General features: G+C 36.0%; 1 protein-coding gene across 1 annotated transcript in view; it reads right to left on the reverse strand.

Moving 5' to 3' along the window:
• The window catches only part of LOC150110588 (E3 ubiquitin-protein ligase TRIM45-like), a 130347-nt gene that overhangs the window by 56983 nt on the left and 47899 nt on the right, over window positions 1-25465 (reverse strand). The window contains exon 3 of the mRNA XM_090394989.1: window positions 19243-20498. Within this exon, the coding sequence (XP_090251115.1) occupies window positions 19243-20498 (1256 nt within the window). The remainder of the gene's footprint in view (window positions 1-19242; window positions 20499-25465) is intronic.

Below are 25465 nucleotides of genomic sequence, written 5' to 3' on the forward strand. Positions count from 1 at the left end.
GAGATGACAGTTTTTCAAGTTCCAGCAGGTATCAAGAAATTACAATTATTTTAGTTTAATAACTTCCATACACACACACACACACACACACGCATACAGTCGGGTCTCTTTTTATGCGATAGATACGTTCCACAGAAAACCCACATATAAAAAATTGCACAAAAAAGGCCTAACTTACGTTGAAAAATCAGGGATCTGTTCCATAAATTTCTAAAACTGTATAAAACCGAAGCAATGAATTAAAATAAACCTAAAATCGCATAAAAAAGTTTATGAAAAATCAAGAAAATAAGAATGCCTAAGTTGGTTTTAAAGCTTTATTCATTTAATTTTATTGAAAAGTAACATTGTTTTTTTTTAACATTCTGTCATCAGAATTATCATCGCTATTAGACAATATTCAGCAACGTTTGCGAACTGGTGCAAAATCACTTTCATCACCAGAAGATAGTCAGCACATCAGATCTGTATGGTAAAGACAATGGTTCTTCACAAACAGAATTAGCTTCACCCTTGTTCTGTGCTGATTTTTTTTCTTCTGACAATGTAATGATGATAAACTTTGCGATGATGATTTCACTAATTTTTATACAGCTCGCGATATCCAGACATACAGTTCTTCAGCTCATGTTGGAATTTAAAGGCTTATTCAGAATTTGTGTCATTAACAAGAAAATGATTTTCCAATTTATTGCACAGTTCAAGACCTTCTCGAATTATATTTGCAGTGAAGGGGACAGGTTTTTCTTCCGCTTCACTATCGTTTTCTGAATCTTCGACAATATCTAAAGTTAATCGATATCCAATAATATCATAGTCACTTAAGGCATTATCCACAAGCAATTCATCTACATCTTTCTGGCTAAATGTATCAAAACTTTCTCCAATTTCATCTGCCAATGTAACGAGTTCAGCTGATAATGTAGATGTTTGCAATACATCCAGGCCAAGCTGCTTTCCAGCAAGCATTTAAAGTTTGTGGTCTTATTTCAGCGATAGCAGATGCAACATGATTTAAGCCATCCAAAATAGAAATTTTTTTCCAAACATCAGTTACTGTTAATGATCCATTTTCTAGTTTATCCAATATAAATCGAAAAGTGTGCTCAACGTAATATTTTTTAAAAGTAGCAATTATGCCTTGATCTAATGGCTGAATAACGCTTGTTGTATTGGGTGGAAAAAAACACTACCTGCACATTTGGATGTTCTAAATGTGGATGACTTGGTGCATTGTCAACAATTAATAAAACTTTAAAATCTAGAGCTTTTTGCTTCATATATATTTTCACTTCTGGTACAAAGCAATTATTGAACCATTCAGTAAATACAGCAGTTGTTACCCATGTATTAACTATCCAATGTACCGGCAGCTGTTCAGATCTCTGCTTTTTAGAACACGTGGTCTTAGAAATCGATTTACTAGGAGGGGTTTCAACATTAGATCTCCTGATGCATTGCTACAAAGTAACAATGTTACTCGATCTTTGCTTGCTTTTAACCCTCTTGCTTTTTTTCAGACTTTGCGATGTAAGTTCAACTAGGCATTTGCTTCCAAAACAATCCTGTTTCGTCAGCATTAAGCACTTGATCGGGACAACATCCATCATCTTCAATAATTTTGATAACTTCTCTTGAAAATATTTGGCTGCTGCTTCATCTGCTGCTGCAACCTCACCTGTAATCGTCACGTTATGAAGTGCATTCCTTTTTAAAAACCCAGTTAACCATCCTTTGCTAGCTGAAAATTCTTTATCAGCCTGAGAAGTGGAAGTAGATGGCTCCAATTGCTTCATCTGTTCATACAACCGAAAAGCTTTTTATTTAATTAAATAACCACTTATAGGAATTCCCCTTTGAGTTAATTCTTCAATCCAAATTATGAGTGCTCGTTCCGTGTTTTCTAATAAGGCATCTCTTGAGTACAATGATAATTTGGCACTTAGTTTTGTGCCAGAAATGACAGATTTTCTTATTGCGACTTCATTCTTTTTAATTGCTCTTATAGTAGATTTGCCTAAATTAAAATGTTTACCAATATCACAGTAGATCCCTCTCCTTTTGCTAAGTGATTTAAAATTGCAGTTTTCATTTCCAAAGAAATTGCTCTTCTTTGGTGCTTTTTCCCTCCATTGGGCCAAATTTAATTAATTATTAATGAATACATTACAAAATAACCAAGGTGTTCCATGAAAATTTCAGGATTTGTGAAGTGTTTCCATCGTAGGAAAAGTTTGGGAAAAGCTGGATTCTCCTTCTGTCAACATGCGCAAAAGTCTCAAAAGGTCTCGTATCTGTGGGCATGCACCGCATAACTTCAAATCCGCATAAAAAGAGACCCGAGTGTGTGTGTGTGTGTGTGTGTGTGTGTGTGTATATGAAAACTGCACAATAAAACTGTCCTCTTTCTGAAAGACTTTTTGTCCTACCCTTCTGAGGAGCACCAGTGAGTTCAAACCAGCAGTAAGCAAGAGCACACATGTGCAGACATTGAGAGAGACACTGTTGCTTAGCAGCACAGCTAAGCAACAGCTGTTTGGTTTCATTGTTATGAAAACTAGAATGAGAATGTGAATCCTCTTTAGAGAGGATATAGTTAAAGTTAAAGGAGTGAATTCAAAGACCAATAAATTTTTCTTGAGTATTTTTTTTTTTCATTCTTTTAAACGATATCTTTTCTTTTAGGCTTACACGGTGATCAGAATACATTTTGGAAAATTACGGAGACAACTACCGTGTTTGAGTGAAACTTTAGTTTTATATAAACTAGAATCCAAATTCGCTGTTTTGACCTTTATATCATGGTCATCTTCTGGAGCATATATACTATATACAGAGAAACAAGCTGCACTACAATCTACATGGTTTGCTAAAGTTACTAACCAATCGTTACAACAATTATTGGCCTGACCTCTGGTGGGAAAAAAAAAAAAACCCTTACTAAATCAACGCTAGCGTCCTATTATTAATATTATCTATTGGTTGTAAAATTACATTGGGAGCAACAACAAGTCTATATATATATATATATATATACATTAACTTGATTATACATATAAATTTCAACCAGTTGATATGGAATGGTTTCCATAACTAGCTGAAGGTTGCCTAGCATCCTGAAGTATGCTGGATACTAAATATTATATTAAGTAGGCTGAATATGTGCCATCCAGATTCTTGGAAGTTTCATGCCACCATTATTGTTGATATTTGGGTGGTTTATCAGAATTTTGCAGGCTTCCTTAAATTTTCTTTCATACCAGGTTTTTGTATGGTGTAAAGAGCAGGTACTTTTCCAGTCGATTTGGTGTAAGGTGTTGAGAGCGTGATCTAAGAGGCCTGCTTCACCAAAATGGTTATATTTAATGTGTCTTATGTGTTCTTTCTTACGTATAGGGATTGTACGTCCTGTTTCACCAATGTACGGTAAGTTATAGATGAAGTGGATGCAATAAACTCCAGGATGTGCCAATGGGAGGAGAGGATTCTTAGAGGAGTTGAACATGTTTTGTAGATGGTTTAAAGGTGGCATTGAGATCATAATGGTGTAGGATTCTGTTGATTTTTTCTGATAACCCTTTAAATGTATGGGATGGCTATGGTTTTACTGTAATCTAGATTATTTTTTGATGATGTTTTATGAAGTACTTTATTAATAGTATTTTTGTTATAGCTATTATTTATAAATGTGTCGCTGATGATTTTTAGTTCCTGTTTCAGAGCTTCCTGATTAGAGCAAATTGTTATAGCTCTGTTTTTAAGGGTTTTAATGACTCAATATTTCTGTGATAGGTCGTGGTATGAATTAGCATGTATGTATTGGCCAGTGTGTGTCAGTTTGCGGTAGACCTCGAAAGATGGACTGTCTGAAGGAAGATGTGTGACCAGTGTACCTAGGAACGGGTTCAATTTCTGATTACTATCGAAATTGAAAATCAGAATCAGAATATATATATATATATATATAGACTTGTTGTTGCTCCCAATGTAATTTTACAACCAACAGATAATATCAATAATAGGACCCTAGCATTAATGTAATAAGGTTTTTTTTTTTTTTTTTTTTTTTTTCACCAGAGGTCAGGCCAATAATTGTTGTAACAATTGGTCAGTAACTTTAGCAAACCATGTACATTGTGGTGCAGCTTGTTTCTCTGTAAATAGTATATATGCTCCAGAAGATGACCTTGATATAAAGGTCAAAACGTCGAATGTGAATTTTGGTTTATATTAAACTAAAGTTTTACTCAAACACAGTACTTGTCTCCATAATTTTCCAAAATGTAAATGACATCTCTAGCTTCATTTATCCAGTGTTAGTGCCTGCATACACATCATTGTTTTTCTGATCCCTGATGACGGCAATGCAACATTGCCGAAATATAGGAAAGTATTAATCAAAGTTATTATAATTAATATTTCAGTAAACATTTATTTCCTGAAAATTAATAGTTAGGGGTAACCAACACATAACCAATATCGGAATTAGTACTCATGGAATGAATTAAACTATTTTTTTTATAGGTGCAAGAAAAACACACAGAAGAAATATATATAAAAACACACACACACACTACATACATATGTGTGTATCTCCTCATCATCATCAAATTCCTGCCATGTACCCTCAAGGGGGTGTACAGGATATAATGGTACTACATTGTACTGTATCAATCCACCTATATCTTGGTCTTCCTCCGAGTCATTTTCCTGCCAACCTGGCAGGGAACACTTGTTTTGCTAATGTTTTCTCACCCATTCTGTTTAAGTGACCATATCACCTGAGATTAGCTCTGCTAACGCATTCCTCGATGCTGACAATATCAAGTTCTTTTCTAATATCGCCATTTTTAATATGATATTGCCATTGATGCCATCTGTGGCAATATCATTTCCACCTCTAATCTTTCTCAGGAGTCTCATATCTGCAGTCTCTAGTCTTAGGTCAAGTGTTTTACTTCTGACCCAGCTCTCAGATCCATAAGTAAAAATTGGTTTGAACACTGTCTTGTATACAGCTAATTTAGTGTTCCCACTAATTTCTCTCTTATTCCATATGAATTTAATCAATTGACTTCCTACCATACCAGCTTTGTTGATTCTGTTGTCTATTTTCATATTTCATTTACCATTTTCACTAAAAATCGTACCTAAGTAGGTGAAATGTTTTACTCGTTCTCCGTTCACAATACAGTTGACATTTTAAACGATTCTGTCTATTTTCATTGTCTTTTTATTGCTGACCATCATACCATATCTATTACAACAGTCTTGCAGACTCGTAGCGGATTTATTGATAAGTATAACATCGTCCGCATAAAGCAAAGAGCTGACATTAACATCTCGAATTCTGATATCATGTTTAATACCACTTTCCTTCATAATGTGATCCATATAGATAATGAATAACAGAGGGGATAATGTACATCCTTGTCTCACACCAGATTTAACATTGAACCATCTTCCTGTACTTCCTTCAATTCTAACTGCCAACTTACAGCTCAAATACAGACTAAGTATTGCTTAATATAATGCCCAATTGACATCATATAACTGTATCGTATTGAATAGCTTCTCTCTTGGTACCTTGTCATATGCCTTTTCCAGATCGACAAAACTTAAATACAGATCTTTGTTATATTCCCATGATTTCTCAACTATTTGTCGTCAAGTGAAGATCTGATCCTGACACCCTCTATTTGGCCTGAATCCAGCTTGTTCTTCACCAAGCTTTTCTTCACCAAGCATCTAAGCTTCTTCAACAACCTCCAGAATATCTTACCACCTTTTTGATATTTATTTTCTATGTTCTTGACGAAGTCCTCCCATGACTTTTGTTTAGCTAGTTTTACACAGTGTTTAGCTTTCTTACATTTGTCTCTGTATTCTCTAAGAGCACAAGCTGACTTATTTGCCAGGAACTTTTGATATGCTTTCTTCTTTTCCTTCACTGCCTCTTTAACTTCCTGTGTCCACCATGTAGTTCTGATATTTCTATCCTTGCAGACAACCTCACCACATGCCTCTCTGGCTGAATCAATCAGGGTTCTCTTCAAGGTTGCCACTGAATCTCCAAGGTTTGGTTCCTGTACAGATATATATATAAAATGATAAGTCTTTTTATGTCACGTCTGTATGTCACGTTTTTTGAAACTCAGGGGCTACCCTGAGTATCGCATCTTCACAATTCAAGTCATCAGAATTCAAGGAGAACCGGCCTACCAGTCTGTAACTCGAAGGGTTGGGTGCCGTAGGGCCCCCCCCCTTTTGAAGACTCAACACTCACAGGCTACCCTAGGAGCCAAGTGGGGATCCCCCTTTTGAGTCTTCAAAATTCGAGTCATCAGAATTCAAGGAGAACCGGCCTACCAGTCTGGAACTCGGGGGCATAATAATGCCCCCGAGTTCCAGATATCCACTTAATTTGAATAGTTTTGCATCGCTGAAGTAAGCCTTTTGGCTTTTTCAGTAATTCTTGGTGCCTTTTGTGAGGTGACACCTTTTTTTGGCAACTCGTATGGTAAAGTATAAGTTCTGCATCACTTCAACCTGAGTATTTACAGCTGGGTCTGGCTCCCGCTGACGAGACCTCAACAAAGGTCGAAACCGGTCTGGGTAGTGACCCTCCCTCATAATGTATAAAATCATACATGTCTGCTAGAAGATATGTTTTACATTATGGGAAATACTAAGGAGAGTGAAGAGAGCTTACTCCACCTTTACTATGAGTTTCCCCTGTCATGAAAGGTTTGCTTATGCTTGGCTCTGCCAAAACTTTTATAATTTCTATATTCGGCATAAAACTCTTGTAGTTTCTCTATTCGGCTTTGATATAATGTTGGATTCAATATCCACTTAATTTGAATAACAAAAAAGGTTAAGAAGGAGGTATAAGATGGTGGTGATCAGATCCATGAAGAGTATAAAAGTGAAGGCTAGGAAAGTAACGAGCATGGTACAGAAAGAAAAGGTGCAGTATGAGAGGAGATTGGCTGGTCAGGCCCAGGTTAATTCAAGGAAATTCTGCTATATGGCAAGCAAGGAAAAATAATTATGGTAGGTTGACTAAAAATACTAATAGAAAGATCGCTTGAAAGAAATAGGAACATTTACATATGCTTCATAGACTTTCAGAAGGCTTTTGACTGGGTAAAACATAATAAAATGTTCAATACATTAGATAAATTAGACATAGAAGAGCATGTACTTAAAATTATAAAAATGACTTACACAAAACAGAAAATGCAGCTGCTTAACTCTGAGGCTTCTGAAGTGAAAATAAAAAGGAGTTAGACAAGGTTGTATCCTTTCACCAAATCTATTTAATATCTATAGTGAGACAGTGATGAAAAAGATTGAAAAACAAAATACAGGAATTAGTATCAATGGTATAAAATACAACAATCTTAGATATGCTGATACCATTCTAATAGCAGAAAACAGAAATAAATTAATTAAATTAATTAAATTACTGCAGCTACTAATTGAAGAAGGTAAAGAATCTGGATTAGATATTAATGCAAAAAAAAAAAATTATGAAAATCTCAAAAGAAAGCAGATCTGGGCCAGAAATATTCATAAACAATATGAAAATTTAACATACAATAGAATACAAATATTTAGGCACCTACTTTACTGCAGATGGAAAGCAAGATAAAGAAATAAAAATAAGAACAGCCATAGCTAAAGATGCATTCTGGAAAAATAAAGATCTGCTCAGAAGTTCTGTGAGTATCGAGACAAAGAAAAGAATGATAAGAACATTAGTGTGGCCAATTTTCACACATGGAAGTGAGATCTGGATATTCAAGAAGAGAGTAAGGCAACAGATAATGGCCTTTGAAATGTAGTGCTATAGAAGAGCTCTGAAAATCCCATTGACAGAACATGTGACAAATACAGATGTCCTACAGAGAATAAGAACACAGAGATCTTTATTAGAGGAAATGATCCAGAGAAAGATGAGACTGGCAGGACATGTACTGAGAGGTTCAGCAGGACAGCAGATATTAACAGTTTTAGAAGGAAAAATTATGGGAAAAGGATCAAGAGGCAAAAAACGAAGGACATGGCTTGAAGATAAGATCATGGACAGGATCACATGGCTATGCAGAAACAAAAAGAAATGCCACCAACAGAGAGAACTGGAAGGACATGATGCTACACCCTCTCACTGAGGAAGCTACATGAAGAAGAAGAAGAAGGTTGATGGTGAATAGTCATGTCAGCAGAGTGACCATTGCATAGTGAAATTACTGAATAAGCACTTTATCAACATATATCATACTGGTGTAAATGATACTATGCAATATGTAAAAGAGAGACAAGTATTAGGAGAATTTGAAGTGAAAGAATAAAGTGTTTCAGATGTTGATTGGGTTAGATAATAATAAGGCTGTGGAAATGGATGTCATATCACTATGTATTCTTAAGGAATGTGCATAACAGTTAGCTATGCCACTGACCTGGTTATTTAATGAAAGTCTTGCAGTGAGCAGGGTTCCTAGGGATTGGAAAGAAGGTATAACTTCAGGTGTCATAAGTGTTGGATATTATGATTTTGCAGAAGTCTTTGATAGATTACTACATGATAAGTTGGAGTACAAGCTGCACAGGATGGGAATATAGTATATTGGTTAGATGGATCGGAGATTGATGCTCTGAATGATAACAGCAAGTCAAGTATGATGAAGCAGTGTCTCAAAATAGGAGGGTAACCAGTGGCATGCCCCAGGGTTCTGTTCTTGGGCCACTGCTGTTTAACTTATTTGTAAATGATCTATCATGTGGACTGACTGGGGATCTTCAGTTATTTGCTGATGATGCAAACTTGGTGAGAATTATTATTATTATTCAGGCCTCCATGGAGTCAAAAGACTCATCTTGGGAGGTCCTTCCTAAGAAATACAAGGTCTATCAAGACTCATCAAGAGGAGGTCCCCCCCCCTAAGAAACACGGTCTATCATACCACTCCTTAAACTCATTAACCGTTCTCGCTCTCACCATACCATCAGGCAATGCATTCCATGGTTCAACCACCCTCCATGCAAAGAAACCACTCTGCACCTTCTTCTTTTCATCAATCCTCCCCACTGTTCAACCAAGCGAAAGAACTCCCCAGTGTCAACCCTGTAACCACGTCTCAACAGTTCAAAAGTACCGCTGCAATTTTTCCAACACATTTGTTTTGCTAATATCATCATCATCAAATCAAATTCCTGCCATGTACCCTCAAGGGGAGGGGGTACAGCATATGATAGTACTACATGAAAAATTTACATCATTACTAACTTCCTATCTACAATTTTCCTCCAAATCAGTCTGTTACTTATTAAGACTCCAACATTATCAGATCTTATATTTCTATCATCTAAGGCACTTTTCACCATATCGATCCACCTATATCTTGGTTGTCATCTGGGTCATTTTCCTGCCAACCTGGCAGAGAACACTTGTTTTGCTAATCTTTCCTCGCCCATTCTATTTGAGTGACCATACCACCTGAGATTAGCTCTACTAATGCATTCCTGGATGCCGACAATGTCAAGTTCTTTCCTAATATCCTCGTTTTTAATATGATACTGCCATTGATGCCATCTGTTCATGCCTATAATCTTTCTCAGGACTCTCATTTCTGCAGTCTCTAGTCTTTGGTCAAGTGTTTTACTTCTGATCCAGCTCTCAGACCCATAAGTTAAAACTGGTTTGAACACTGTCTTGTATACAGCTAATTTAGTGTTCTGACTAATTTCTCTCTTATTCCATATGAATTTATTCAACTGACTTCCTACCATACCAGCTTTGTTGATTCTGTTGTCCATTTACATATTTAATTCACCATCAACATGAAATATCATGCCTAAGTAGCTGAAATGTTTTACTTGTTCTATAGATTCCCATTCACTTTCATACCATATTTATTACAATAGTTATTCAATTTAGTCAGGGAATCTTGCAGAGTTGTAGCGGATTTATTTAGAAGTATAACATCGTCTGCATAAAGCAAAGAGCTGACATTATCATCTCCAATTTTGATACCACGTTTAATACCACTTTCCTTTAGTAATGTGATCCATATAGATAATGAATAACAGATGGGATAATGTACAGCCTTGTCTGACACCAGATTTAACATTAAACCATCTTCCTGTGCTTCCTTCAATTTTAACTGCTGACTTACAACTCTGCTATTTAGATCCCCAATAAGGACCAACTTTTCCTTTTTCATTGTGTCAGCTGCTTTCTCTAAAGCCTCAAAAAATTCCTCCACTTCTACCTTAGTAGAACCTTCTGTGGGACCATAGGCACAAATAAGTCTCATTGTCCAGTTTCCCATTCTGATATCTGCCCACATCACTCTACTTGAGACCGCCTGCCATTCAAGAAGATTAGCCTCGTATTTTGTGTAGAATACTATGGCTACTCCTTCTTTTCCTTGATTGTCATTTCCTGAATATAACATTTTGTATTTATTGCTCAGAAAGATCTCACCAATTTTTGTCTTTTTTGTTTCAGTCACCCCTATTATGTCGATCTGGTACTAATCTAATTGCTCCGCTAGCTCCATTTCTTTGCCATTCAGGCTTCTTATGTTGATAATACCAATCTTTAACTCTGGTGATGTTGAGTTGGGGTGTGTTTTCAGATTTGTTCCAGTAGCTGACTTTTCGCTGTTAGCCGCTGACTTTTCGCTGTTAGCTCTAGTTCTCTGACGAAAACAACGGGGGGGGGGGGGGGGCTTTGTTTAACCGGGCTTTGTTTAACCTTAAAATGGAATTCTGTCATGTTGTACCATCATTTTGTATTTTAGTTTAAGCCAATAAGAATGAAATTCGGTTGGCTAAATCCCAAATTGCCTGCGCACTCGTCTGTTCAGTATCCAGGTAAATACCTAACAGGGTGCACCACAAGAAGGTGAGAATTGGACATAATGTCAGAAGCCCTAGTCAGTTCTCTGCATTTCTTTAAAGGCTATATGGAGGTCTCTTCTCAGTTATACAGCTTTGACCCTTAAGCAGATATATCAGTTTTGCTGATACTTCCTTTTCCTTTCTGTTCATGTAAACATGCCACTTAAGATCAGCTCAGTTCACATATTATTAAAAGCTAATAATGTCAATGTTTCTTTCTTAAATCTTCATTTTTAATATTGTTTTGCCATTGATCAGTTAACCCCACTGACTTTCCTTAAAACTCTCATTTTTTTTGATATTTGTTTAGATACGTTGACGATGTGTTCATTATCTGGCCACATGGGCGACAAACGCTAAACACATTCCTTAGCCACCTGAACAAACAACATGAATGCATACAATTTACTATCGAAATTGAAAATCAGAACTCGCTCCTGTTCCTGGATACACTGGTCACACGTCTTCCTTCAGGCAGGCTATCCTTCACGGTCTACCGCAAACTGACACACACACTGGCCAATACATACATGCTAATTCATACCCCACCAACTATCACAAAAATATGGAGTCTTTAACGCCCTTAAAAACAGAGCTATAACAATTTGCTGTAACCAGCAAGCTATGAAACAGGAACTAAAAATCATCAGCAACAAAATAATTATTATTATTATTATGCGACACTTCCAGAGAGTCCAAAGACTCATCGAGGGAGGACACCTACTCCACAACTCAATCCACTAACTACACCAACGCCATTTACTGCCTGCCACCACCACCACTAGTATTTCCACAAACACAAACATCCATGCCCACAGTGGGATTCGAACCCGCAGCCTTTTGGCTGAAGAGTGGATACGCTAACCACTTGGCCAACAAGGCTATAACAAAAATACTATTAATAAATTTTTTTATTAATAGTATTTTTTAAATTGTTTTAAAACCGAATAAGAAACTCAAAGATTGGAATTAGAGAGTTTCATGCTGATATAGAAAACTATAAAGTATCGGCGACACTAGCGTTAGCTAATGCAAGTGACCCGAGTACGTAGTACAATACTGGACAACATGTAGCAAAGGCGGTAAAGTTCTGATCGCTATTCTTAGGTATTTTCCATAATGTAAAAACACATTTCCTAGGAAATGTATGCTGTTATTACATTATGGTGGGAGGTCACTACCCAGACCGGCTTCAGCCTTTTTTGAGGCTTCATCAGTGAGTAGCTAGACCAAATTGATACCAAAGTGTACCACCTTTGCTACGGTTGTCCGGTATTGTACTACGTACTAGGGTCACTTGCATTAGCTAACGCTAGTGTCGCCGATACTTTATAGTTTTCTATATCGGCATGAAACTCTCTGATTCCAATCTTTGAGTTTCTTATTCGGTGTTTAAAACAATGTGGGATTTAATGTCTCCTTAATTTAAATAATGTTCATATCTCCGAAATGAAGCTTATTAGCTCTTTAAATTTAAGTAACTTAATGGTTGCACCTGTTTGGAAACTCGTACAGCAGAGTATATAATTTCTTTTCGCTATGCACTTTGGTATCAATTTGGTCTAGCTACTCACTGATGAAGCCTCAAGAAAGGCTGAAACTGGTCTGGGTTGTGACCTCCCACCATAATGTAATAACAGCATACATTTCCTAGGAAATGTGTTTTTACATTATGGAAAATACCTAAGAATAGCGATCAGAACTTTACCACCTTTGCTATGTGTTGTTCGGTATTGTACTACGTACTAGGGTCACTTGCATTAGCCAACGCTAGTGTCGCCGATACTTTATAGTTTTCTATATCGGCATGAAACTCTCTGATTCCAATCTTTGAGTTTCTTATTCGGTTTTAAAACAATGTGGGATTTAATATCCCCTTAATTTAAATAATGTTTATATCGCCGAAATGAAGCTTATTAGCTCTTTATATTTAAGTATTAATAAAGTACTTCATAAAACATCAAAAAAGAATCTAGATTATAGTAAAACCATAGCCATCCCATACATTAAAGGGTTATCAGAAAAAATTAACACAATCCTACACCATTATAATCTCAATGCCACCTTTAAACCACCTACAAAATATATTCAACTTCTCTAAGGATCCTCTTGTAATATTTAGAGGTGTTTGTTTGGGTTATCTTTTCCTATCTTAGTTTATTTATACTCTTTTTCTTACAATTCACTAGTGGTTCATTTACATATACTACCTTCAGTGATTCAGTGCTTCTTATACCTCAGAACCATGGATATTTATATTAATTTCTGACTGCACCTCCATGTCCCAAGTTTGGTATAAGAAAATATGAAAACTTCCGGCAGACTATGATTTAACCAAAATTTATAATCTGAAAAATCTAAAAAGTCATGGCATCTCTCTCTCTCTCTAGTATGATTCTAGTGACTACTTGCTTATAGGTATGGTTTATTTCAGATCAATGCATTGCGATGAAATAAGATCAATCAACAAATTCTTATTAAAATTCAAAGGGCTTATTTAATCAATGCTAAGTAAGAAATATACAATACAAAAGGTACAGGGGAACTATCCTCTGTTAAATCTCAAATCAGTTCATGCATATTCATTCATTCGTGCATATCTAAATACCTCTTATAACAAATATTCTTCTGATTATTCCGTTAATTGATAAAACTTTTCTAAGCTAATATCTCACATGTCAAATCCTCAGGTAACACAACAATAACAAGATACAAATAGCAAATACCGTGATTCATTAAAACACACATCAATCCTTTCCAGTCACTCAGTTAACTTATGTTACTTAATTTATCACATGAATTTTAGTACCTTAGTTTAAACTGCATCTATATAATCAGAGCATATGCATTAATTTATCGATTATACCAAAACACAGACTTAACTATTTACAAGTTACAGATCACTCTTAAAACCCATATAACTCTTCAGGAATTAGCTATACTCCGTTCTACACATAACTATTAATTTCTATGACAAAGAGCGCATTAGTTATTCTCTGGCTATCCTATCCTATAAATCTCAACAGTCAGTTATTATATCTTTCTTACCGCACACGTAACTTATAACAAATGATATCACACTCACGTGAAATGTTCTTCTATTGATGCATCGGCTATTTCTATCAGTCACGGTGTCTGATGTTCCTATTTTTTGCTCCGGGCTTTAGGGTCCTTAACCTCGAAGTTCACGGAGTACCAGTGGCTTCATTGGGTCAGCAAGCGGGGAGCGAAAGACAACTTTCCGGTGTGAAAAACTCGGGTGAGGTTACGATTGTCGGCTTTTCACAGACTCTGTAGGAGCAGAATAGCATCTGGACATTTCGTTCTCCCTCCTTGTTTGCCTTGGGACATCTTGCTTTTAGACTCGAACAGCTTTACGCAGATCGACCTCCAGATTCCTTCCATCAGATTCTCTCCACATCTGGGCAGCAACTCCTCCTGGTTCACTCACTAGGTGACTATCTCTCTGGGTGTCAAATCCTATCACTCCCCAATTCCTCACTTATATCTCTCTCATACCCCATGCCTTGGGTTCAGTTTTGGAACCCCTTCACAATATCACATGATAGTTGGTTTCTTGAACTTTTGCTGCTGTCTCCTTTCATGTTACTAATCCGATAGTGGATTCTGGAACGTTCGCCGCTATCCTCTCTTATGTTCTTAATCCCATTCTGTCGGCCTGCGGAACTCCTGTTTGATTTCACTCGTTCCTTTCTGCTCTGACCTTGTTGGCCACCTGCGACTGACTATGCACACAGGAATCAAACGACTTCCCAACTGCTCCGTGTTGCCGTTGGCATTTTCAATTTTACATGCTTTGTCTTTGAAGGGAGTAAACTAATTCCTGTTGGGTTGTACACATTCTATAAACAACACTAAGAGATAATACAATGAACATATTTACACGTTCTCGAGGTTTGACCTTCAGTAAAAGGTTGATGCGCTAAGCGGACGAAAATTTCTGCTACATCGAACTTTTACACTCTCCTCCCATTGGCACATCCTGGAGCTTATTGCATCCACTGTACCTGTAACTTACCGTACATTGGTGAAACAGGACATACAATCCCTATACGTAAGAAAGAACACATAAGATACATTAAATATAACCATTTTGGTGAAGCAGGCCTCTCAGATCATGCTCTCAACACCTTACACCAAATCGACTGGAAAAGTACCCGCTCTTTACACCATACAAAAACCTGGTATGAAAGAAAATTTAAGGAAGCCTGCGAAATTCTGATCGACTACCCAAATATCAACAATAATGGTGGCATGAAAATTCCAAGAATCTGGATGGCACACGTTCAGCCTACCTAATATTTAGTATCCAGCATACGTCAGGACTCTAGGCAATCTTCAGCTAGTATTGGAAACAAGGTAAAATACTTTATACATACACACACACACATATATATAGACTTGTTGTTGCTCCCATTGTAATTTTACAACCAATAGATAACATTAATAATAGGACTCTAGCGTTGATTTTTTAAGGATTTTTTTTTTTTTACAGGTTTTACAATAATTGTTGTAACAGTTGGTCAGTAACTTTAACAAACCATGTAGATTGTAGTGCAGCTTGTTTCTCTGTATATATGCTCCACTCCAGAAGATGACCTTGATATAAAGGTCTAAACGTCGAATGTGGATTTTGGTTTATATTAAACTAAAGTTTTACTCAAACACTGTAGTTGTCTCCATAATTTTCCAAAATGTATTAATACTCTCATATCTGTTGTCTTCATTCTTTGATCAAATTTTTTCATTTCCATCTCAACTCTCTAATCAACATATCAGAACTGGTTTGAACAAATGTAGTATATACTGCAGAAATGGTGTTTTGGCTGATTTCCCTCTCTTACTCCATACAAATTTATTCAGCTACATTTTTAACATATTTACTGTGTTACCTATTTCCATATTTAATTTGCTGTCTTCAATAAAAATTGTGAAAACAGCTAAAATATTCAATCTGTTCTTTTGTTTATATTTTTAGTCTTTCCACTGCTGACTCGCACACCAAATTTCTCACAGCAATTATTTAATTTGACAAAAAACTTGCAGTAAGATTTATTTAAGAACATACGATCTGCATAGAGTAAAAGAACTAAGCTATATATCTCCTATTGGAATATCAGATTGAATACCCACTTTCCTTAATGATCTAGTCATACAGATTACAACAATAATGGAAACAGCCTACAATCTTGCCTTACATCTAATTTAACATCAGATCATCTAACTGTTGCAAATACATCCAATTGCTGATTTGAAACTGATGTACTACACTGCAAAAAAAAAGTTCTTGTGTTTTGAACAGTTTTATCTCTAGTACTTTATCCCATACTTTTTCAAGATCAACAACATTTATATAAAGATCATTATTATAGTTCAATCAATTCTTGAATATCTGTCATAAGGTAAAAATCTGGTCTTGAACCCCCCCCCCCCCTTCCCCAAGTAGTCTAATTCCAAATAATTCAGATTTAGACTGAAGATTGGATTTTTCTATTTTCGCAAACAACTATGACATATGCCTTCCTGACTGAATCAATGAATGTTTTCTTCAGAGTTCATCAGTAAGATTCCCAAGTTCGGTTCTTGTTTTCAAACTCTCATTTTTTAAATAATATTCAGTTCACCTATGAAAGATGCTCTTCTTTGATTCTTTACAAAACTGACTTATTTTTCTTTTCAATGTGATATTTTATTCAGCTCAAAATTAAATGACGATCATCATCACCTGTTATTCAAATCACTTTGGTTCAGGAGAACAAAACTCTTGTTCTCCTGAACCAGAGTGAAGATATCACTGTCAATAATGATATAATCAATGAGACTTTTCTTATTTCCTGTATCATTTCTCTGTAGAATTTGAGCACATCTTTATGTTGGAACACAGTGGTAGTGATGACTACTCTATGTCCTGAACAGAAATCCAGCAGGTACTTACCATTATTATTAGCTTTTCTCTTTTCTCCAAATTTTCTTAACACACTTCTAATTATTATTATTTTATTAACATCTGACCTCCATGGAGTCAGAGACTCATTGCGGGAAATACAGTATATACTATTGCACACAACACTCATCCAACTGTGCTGCCTTAAACTGATTCAAGTCTACATTCACAACACACTCAGGCAGTGTATTCCACTCACTAACCCACTCTCCATGCAAAGAACCTGTTCCTCGCTCCTCTGCACACACCCTCTACCCCCTCTCCCATTCTATGAAAAATCTCCTCTACGTCAACCTGATAACAATCCCTGACTAGCTTATGTCTCAATCATATCCCCCCCCCCTCCTCCTCCTATTCACGAGGCTTGCAATTTACATTCTCTCAATCTGTCCTCATACTCCACATTCCAAAGACCACTGACTACCTAAGTGAATCTTCTCTGGACCCTTTCTAACATATCCTCATCACCATGAAAACTTAGTGAGCAAATCTGTGCACAATAATTCATATGAGGCTTAATCAAGGCCTTTTACAATGGCATCATAATCTCTTTGTTTCTGCATGTCAGGGTCTTTCTCATCCTTGCCATTATCCAATGTGATGTCTTCAAAACTTGTGCAGTGTGGCCCCTGAATTTCAGGTCCTTGTCCACCATCACTCCTAAATCTCTCATCTCCTCTGCTTCCTTTAAAGTTTCCCCACCAAGTGTATACTTTGCAACCCATCACTGCTTACCAAATCTCAAAACCTCACACTCTGCAACACTGAGCTGACAGTTCCACTTACCTGCCTATTCATGCAATCTATTCGAGGTCTCCTGTAAGGCCATAACATCTGCTTGGCTCTGCATTGCTCTTCCCAATTTTGCATAATTTCCAATCAGCTGCATATTGCCAGTTAAACTGATCCCAATATCACTAATATACAAACTGAACAACGGTTGTTTCCAAAACTGGTCCCTGCGGCACACCACTGGTCACCTTCCTCTTTTTGGATACCACATCCATATATACAACTTTCTATCTGACAGCCAGTCACTGATCCAACTCAGAAGTCTGTTATCAAATCCCATTCATTTCAATTTATTTAAAGCTTGTTATGTGGCAGTCTATCAAAAGGTTTTGCAAAATCTAAGTATACCACTGTATATTCATCTTCCTTTTCCAAGACATTTGTCACCTTATTATAGTACATAAGTAAGTTAGTGAAACATGATCTCCCTTTAACAAACCCATGCTAATAACCACAGAAAATACTGCTGTTATCAACCCATTTCTGTATCCTACTTCTCAATAATCTCTCTCTAGTACAATATCTTCACCACAACTCCAGATATACAGATTGGCATATAATTTGTAGCCACAGTCTTATCACCATCTTTATGCAGTGGAACAATTTTACCTTCTTTCCACTCTCTTATTAAACAGGTATGACGATACTACTGCCAATTCCCTAATGTCTGGTATTCATTTCTTAAACCGCTGTTTAGATCTCCAATCTATAACCAACCTATCCTTTTCTTTATGCCTTCTCTAATAACTCAAAAAGTTCCATAACTTCTTCCTTCCTAGAATGTTTTGTGAAAGGCACAAATAAGATTTGTCCAATTTCTCCATTTGGACATATGCCCACATCGCTCTACTTGAAATATTACCTGCTATTCATGATTATCCTCATAATTCATATTGAATAGTACATCTATACTTTCTATCACCTAATGATTGTTGTCTAACATAACTTTGTATTTGTTATTTATCTCACCAGTTTTTGTAAATCAGTAACACCAACTATGTCAAAAACAGGTGAAAAACACAAGCATAATCATGAATGGCAGGTCAGGATTGGACACTAGGTCAAAAAAGGTTAATAGTAATAATAATAGATCTACCAATGGGCTGCAACCACAAGAAGGTTGGGATTGGACATTAGGTCAAAAGCCCCTATAAAGTTTTTTGACCTTAAATTGCTCAATTTGACTCTTATGAGGCATCTTTTTGTTCAGCAAGAAAAATTCAGAGGACTATTAAACTTATACTATAAAGAATCGATAAGGTATCTCCTAAGTTATTATGACTGAAAGGGAATTTCTATTATGTTATGTCATCTATTTCCAGGTGATATTAGATGATCGAATAGTAATAAGAACAAAATAGTCAGAGCAGCCAAACCAGCGGAATGACTTTAAGATTCCTAAAATAAAAACAAATTTGTATTTTAATTGGTACTACTGATTTTGCAACTATCATTTATGTTCATGATTCATATATAAATTTAATCCAAGCAACTAATAAAGAAGCACTCTAGAAATTACAAATTCCTGTTTTAAATACTGACTCATAATGAGCATGATAAAAGTTATTGCTTACCTGGTCCTTTTAGAAGGCAACGAGCAGGACAAACAAACTGAGAAGAAACCACGCCTTGAAGAACATATCCATGCAGCATTCCACTTTTCTGTTTAGGATTAAACTGAAGAGTATCATCTACACAAGGTTCAAGAGGTAGTTTAGATTTTGATAACTGTTCCCATCGATGCTGTGCAATGTTTGATAAACAAAAAAGTTCTGCCTGTGTAGTTTCTTCCACAAGACATGTCACAAACTCTTCCCAATGACTAAAATCTCCAAGAAGATGTTCTAGTTGTATACGCTGTAATCGTAACACTCTCTGACGACCAACCTGAACTTTCTGAATTTGTCTTAATAGATGCTGCCTATGAGTTTCCATAGCTGCTATATATCCATCAATAAATGTATTCACTTCATCAGTTACTGTCAAAACCTGTAAATCCAGCTTTTTGATCATTTGCTGAACATTGCATAATGCTTGCTCAAGAGTGTGCAATTGTGGTTTTACTCCAGAAAGATGTGATTTTAATGCATTCTTCTGTTTCTCACTGGCAATATTAATATTATCACATTGATGATGCTGGTGTTTTTTACTACAACAGTCACTGCAGATAAAATCCTCACATATCTGGCAAAAAAATTCCACATCTTTCTCAATGTGTTCAAAACAATGTATATACCTTTTAGTTCCTAAAACACCATTACATTTGGCTTGCTGCAGTGTAAGAATGTGATGATGAAATGTTTTACGCTGTCTCTTGTGAGCTTCACAACAAAATCCACATAATTTAACTAAACAATTTTCACAAAATGATACTGCAACAACATTAGCACTACATAAATCACAATATACATTTGAATCCTTAATTTCTGCATTAGCAGTTAGTCTGTGCTGAAAAATATAATTAACTGGAAGTTTACGAATCCCTCCTAATGGAATATCTACTTGACTGCTGCATGCTGGACACAAAATTGTACTTTTCTTCCTTGTAATACTGCTTTTGGCATGGTTTATATTTGCGGCAGGAGAGGTTGCACTGGATTTTTGAGTTTCATACCCAGACTTTGAAGCATTAACACTGAATTTTGAATTAGTTCGCTTAAGGGTATCAACAATGTTCTGATCCTTTTTGCTTAAAATAAAAGGTTCCAACTTCTCAAGGCAAGTTGTACAGAAAGTGTGGAGACATGATAAGAGACGAGGTTCAGAATACAACTGGTTGCAAATCCCACACAGAAGTTGTGAATGATCACTGAGTAAGTTACCTGACATACTAAAAAAAAAGATAATTTTAGTAAACAAAAGCATAAGAAGGATAAAACATACTAATAAATCAATGATAAATAGCATAAATATACCGATAAGCTTAAATTCTGAAGTATACTCTAAAATGAACATGCTATCTGCTTGGGTCATTTTTATAGGGAAAAAAAACATTTTTTCTAAAAAATTTACTGAGTTCACTGTGGACACATACAACAAAATCTTGTTTGTGATTTTTTTTTATAAAAGCTTTACCTGAGAAGAATTAATCTCTCTCTCACACAAACACACAACTACCAGTTAATGTGAAGATCAGTCTTGTGATGCCTACATAGTACTTGAACATATTAAAGCAGCACTACAGTTTTTCTACTCATAATGCCAAATTATTCTGTGCATTTTAAAATTTCCTCCATATACCACATTAAAAAAATTCTGAATGATGTCCACATAATTTTTCATCTCATTTATTCAAAGTGTGTTGTAATTTGATATCTAATTAAATTGGAATATGCAAGAATTAAGCTACTGAAATTACTGTTTTAATTACACATGCTAAAACTTCTTTACAATTTCATGATATAGTCATAACAGGCAGGGAATACTTGTCTAGTGGAGTTGCAGTCTCCCTCTTCCTATTCTATTTCAGAAGTTGAAAAAAAGCTCTGACATATGAATAATAACAATTCATAAATATGAATTGTTTTTTTTTTTTTTTTGAACAGCCCTCAGGACAAAGTAATTAAAATAAAACTAAGAGAACTAATAAAACAAATAGAACTGCATTATGTATGTTGTGTTGTTATTAGTGCTGCCAAAATCTAAGTTATTTTTATATGTTTTAGTTAATAATATTAGATTAACAAATTATAGTTTTTGTTTTATATGGGCATGTGATAGAGTGAGTTATTTAGTTTGTAAGTAAACACTGTATTATTATTATTTTTATTTAAATATGATATTGTCAGCATGATGCCAATACATATCACCATACTGACAAAGGCAGCAAAGATGTCAGTGTGGGCGATTTGAATTTAAGTGACTTTGTACAGTGCAGCATGTACAAAAGGATTTATGGAAGGAGAGAGAAACTGGAATGTATGTGTGTGTGTGTGTGTGTGTTTTAAGTGTTTCGACGCAAGCAAGTACCAGTTAGGTGGCGATAATGAAGCAAATGTTAGTAGATTAGATTATTGATGGCAAAATGGAATATGTTAATGTCTAAATTAATATTTAATGTGCGGCAGTGGAAATACATAAGAACAAAACAGATGAAAATAAGGAAATAGAGCACTTGCATGTTATCCTTCACAGAACAAAGTGAAAAATCAAAAAAGATGCAGAAGCAGCAAGAGATTAGCAGAGCTGAGAAGAGAAAGAAACATGTGGTCTGAGATAAAAAATCAAGATCATATGAACAAAACAGAAAAACAATTATTATTATTATTATTCAGGCCTCCATGGAGTCAAAAGACTCATCGTGGGAGGTCCTTCCTAAGAACATAAAGTCTGTCAAGACTCATCGTGGGAGGTCCTTCCTAAGAACATAAAGTCTGTCAAGACTCATCGAGGGGGAGGTCCCCCCCCCCTAAGAAACACAGTCTAATATACCACTCCTTAAACTCATTGACCAAGGTAAAACAAGGTAAGGAGAAAATTATGTACGAAGCCTATGATCAGAAGAGTATTTAATGAAAGTGTAACAAAATCATGTTTCACTGGTGCAAAAATTAATGATATTAATCATGCCATCTGGTTGCAAAAATGTAAGGTGAAAGAACTAATTGTCTTACTTGGCACTAATGAGGAGGATGTGAATGAGTTGTTAAATGACATAAATATGAAAAGTGAGCAGTGAAGATTGCAAGTCTCCCATCATGTCACGAAAGAGGCAAATTGAGGAGGAGGAGGTCACTGAGAGCAAACAAAGCAATACAAAGGTCGTGCAGAAGGAATGATGTAGTTTGTGGACTTGGCCTGAGTCTGACAGAAAGAAAGATTTATATAATATTGATGGATCACATCTAACTGGATTTGGTCTTAGGTGTCTGAAGAGCTTTATTTACTGGGCATGCTGAAGGTGCAAATTCAGGAAAACTAAAGCAATTAGGGTGGATGCAGGTGAATGTGTGTAAAGGCACTCATGAGGCAAGTGAGTGTGAGCATGATCGACGAGTGCGAAGTCTAGTCTCTCATGTAAAAATATTGAATAGGATGGCCATTTCAGGAAGTAAAGATAGTTGGGAACCTAAAGGGATGCTGCAGTTTCTGTATACTAATGCCAGAAATATCAGGAACAAGATGAAGTTTTTGGCACTGATTAGTGCAATCTTGCCAAAAGTTATAGGCATTAGTGAGACTTGTCTAACAGCAGATGATGTAGCTACAGGGATATAATATGACAGGTTTGGTATTTTCAGGGAAGATAGAGAAGACAGGATGGAGAGGGGTCCTACTGATGATAGTAGATGAACTGCAGCCAAAAATGAATAGGAGATAGGTAGGAGTGTGGCTGTTCATTTGAAGTGGCCTGGTATGAAATCAAGGTCAATAAGACAAAATATACAGTTGTTTGCAACTACAGGCCAGACGGATGGGTGAGGGGTTCCAGGAATGATCTGGAAGACATGTATCGGTAAATTACTATAATGAATGCAGGTTGTGTAATTATTATGGGGGTTTTCAACTATGGAGGTATAGTTTGGAAGGAAGAGAGATCACATGGCAGGAAGGAAATGAAATTTATACACCTACTGAGAGATTGAGGGGATGAAGATGGCACTGGTGATGTGGATAAGAGGGTGACAGTTTCTGACAGATATCAAAAAGTGATGTCTGACAGAACAGAATCCAAGAGAAAGCAAGTGACTAGTAGTGTACCACAAAATTCTGTGCTAAGACCACTATTGTTTAATTTGTATATAAATGATATAAGAAATAATCTGAAAGGAAATAGAGTCATCCCTCGACTTACGTCCAGGTTCCGTTCCATTAGGCAGGACGTAAGTCGATAAATTAAATCAACAGAGTTATAGGGGTTAGGGACTTAACAGTAATAAGTTTACTGTCATTTTAATTTTTAAACCTTATTATAAAACTGTACTGTGTGTTACTGCCACTATAAAACAGGAGAACAATCACCCAAATCATCCTACACAATCACATCTTCATTTCCTTCCCTGTGTGAATGATCAGGCTGTGGCTCTTCTGGTGTAACCTTTGTTTTTTTTCATGAAAATGTCCAATGTGGTTTGGTTATTCCTCTTCTTCTTTTATCATAAATTTGTTCATAGCAAGCAAAAGCATCATGTTCTTTTGTTTCTATTATTAAGTAGTGTTCAACATTGGAGCATGTCTTCAGCCTTGGTCAACTCTTCAGGTGGAACTTTCTATGAGTTGAATTATGCCGTCATCATTCACTTCGAGATTCAGATTGTTTGCTAGGCCCCACTATTACAAACTTCCAAAATCATGCACAAACCTTTCTAATGTCTCTTTCCATATGCCACTCATACATTGAGAAGTCGCTTAGTCCCAAGCCACAGGAATATTTTTAATAGGATGATAAATATTGAATGTGTTTCCAGAATTGCATGAGTCTGCCATTTCCTTTCAGTAACAGAAATGGCTTGTGAAAAAGTTCTCCGTAGATAATAAGCCTTAAACTCTGCAAGAACTCCATGATCCATCGGTTGGAGCAATGAAGTAGTTTGGAGGAAGAAACATGACCTTGAACTTGGTGAAGATCACCGCTATAAGATGTACAGGACGGATGACCTGGGGCATTATCTAGAATAAAATTTTAAATTCTATTTTCTTTCACACAATGGCATTTTATTTCCCTCGCATAACAGTTGATTAAGGCATCCTCAATTTTTGAGTCATCCACGACTTCTTACTGCTCCAAAATTGAATTGGGAGTATGCTTCCTAATGTTTTTGAAGATTCGTGGATTCTCATTGTGCCATATTACAAATGGTTTCAGTTAACATCCAGCCACATTATCCATAACAGAATCGTAATACAGGCATTAAGAGCTTTGAAACTAGGTATAGATTTTAGCTTTTTGTGGATGATTGTCTGCTTGGTCATTTTTTTTCCGAAACAAGGCTGTCTCATCCATATTAAATATTTGCTGTGGCAAATAATTCTCCACCGAAATAATTTTATCCAATTTTTCCACAAACTCCTTGGCAGCCTTCTCAGCATTTGCAGATTCCCATATATTTTCACATTATGCAGTGCAAAAAGCTGCTTGAATCTCATGAACCAACGAGAAGTACTGAATTTGTAGTCATAATCAGGTTCTGCTTTCTCCTTCAACATGTTGAAGAGACTTAGTACCTTAGTAGTTTTGGTCACAGTGCTGTCGTGACGGCTCTTTTCTGTCGTGTTCTAATTACCATCTAGTCCAAGTCACTTTTATAATTAAAATAACTAATTGAGAAGTGATCACCGATCCAAAAGTAGGGAAATTTATATTTATACTGCGCCACCCTATTCTCAGATTGGTCTATATAAATAGTAGGATCAATTCTAAATTAGGTTAGCAGTCATCTCATTAGGCCGAATCATTTATTATCATTTTTACTTGGGGTTCCCGCTAGATTCGAATATTTATGAACGGTGCAATAATAAGGAATTCAGGCAAACACAATATTTAGATCAACAAAATAAAACATTTAATATATGATATGGTTAACAAATACAAGAACTCTATTTTAAATTGGAACTACACAATAAACTTAACATATCTTCTTAGCTCACTCATACCAATTCAATGTTCTAACTTTCATTTACAATTCACAGTCTCAAAAACACAATTCTTCTTATCTCAAGTCAATATAACAACTTCACATTTAATCAGTCTTCACAAATCTATCAGCGCAATGTTTATATTCACAGCAGGCAATAAACCACGTAAGCAATATTCCAAGCAAATATATTCCGGTCCTTGAGCATCGGAGATATATCACA

Source organism: Typopeltis vanoorti, chromosome 1 (assembly GCF_054136105.1).
Source record: "Typopeltis vanoorti isolate ZY-2024b chromosome 1, IOZ_Tvanoo_1.0, whole genome shotgun sequence".
Taxonomy (NCBI): domain Eukaryota; kingdom Metazoa; phylum Arthropoda; class Arachnida; order Uropygi; family Thelyphonidae; genus Typopeltis; species Typopeltis vanoorti.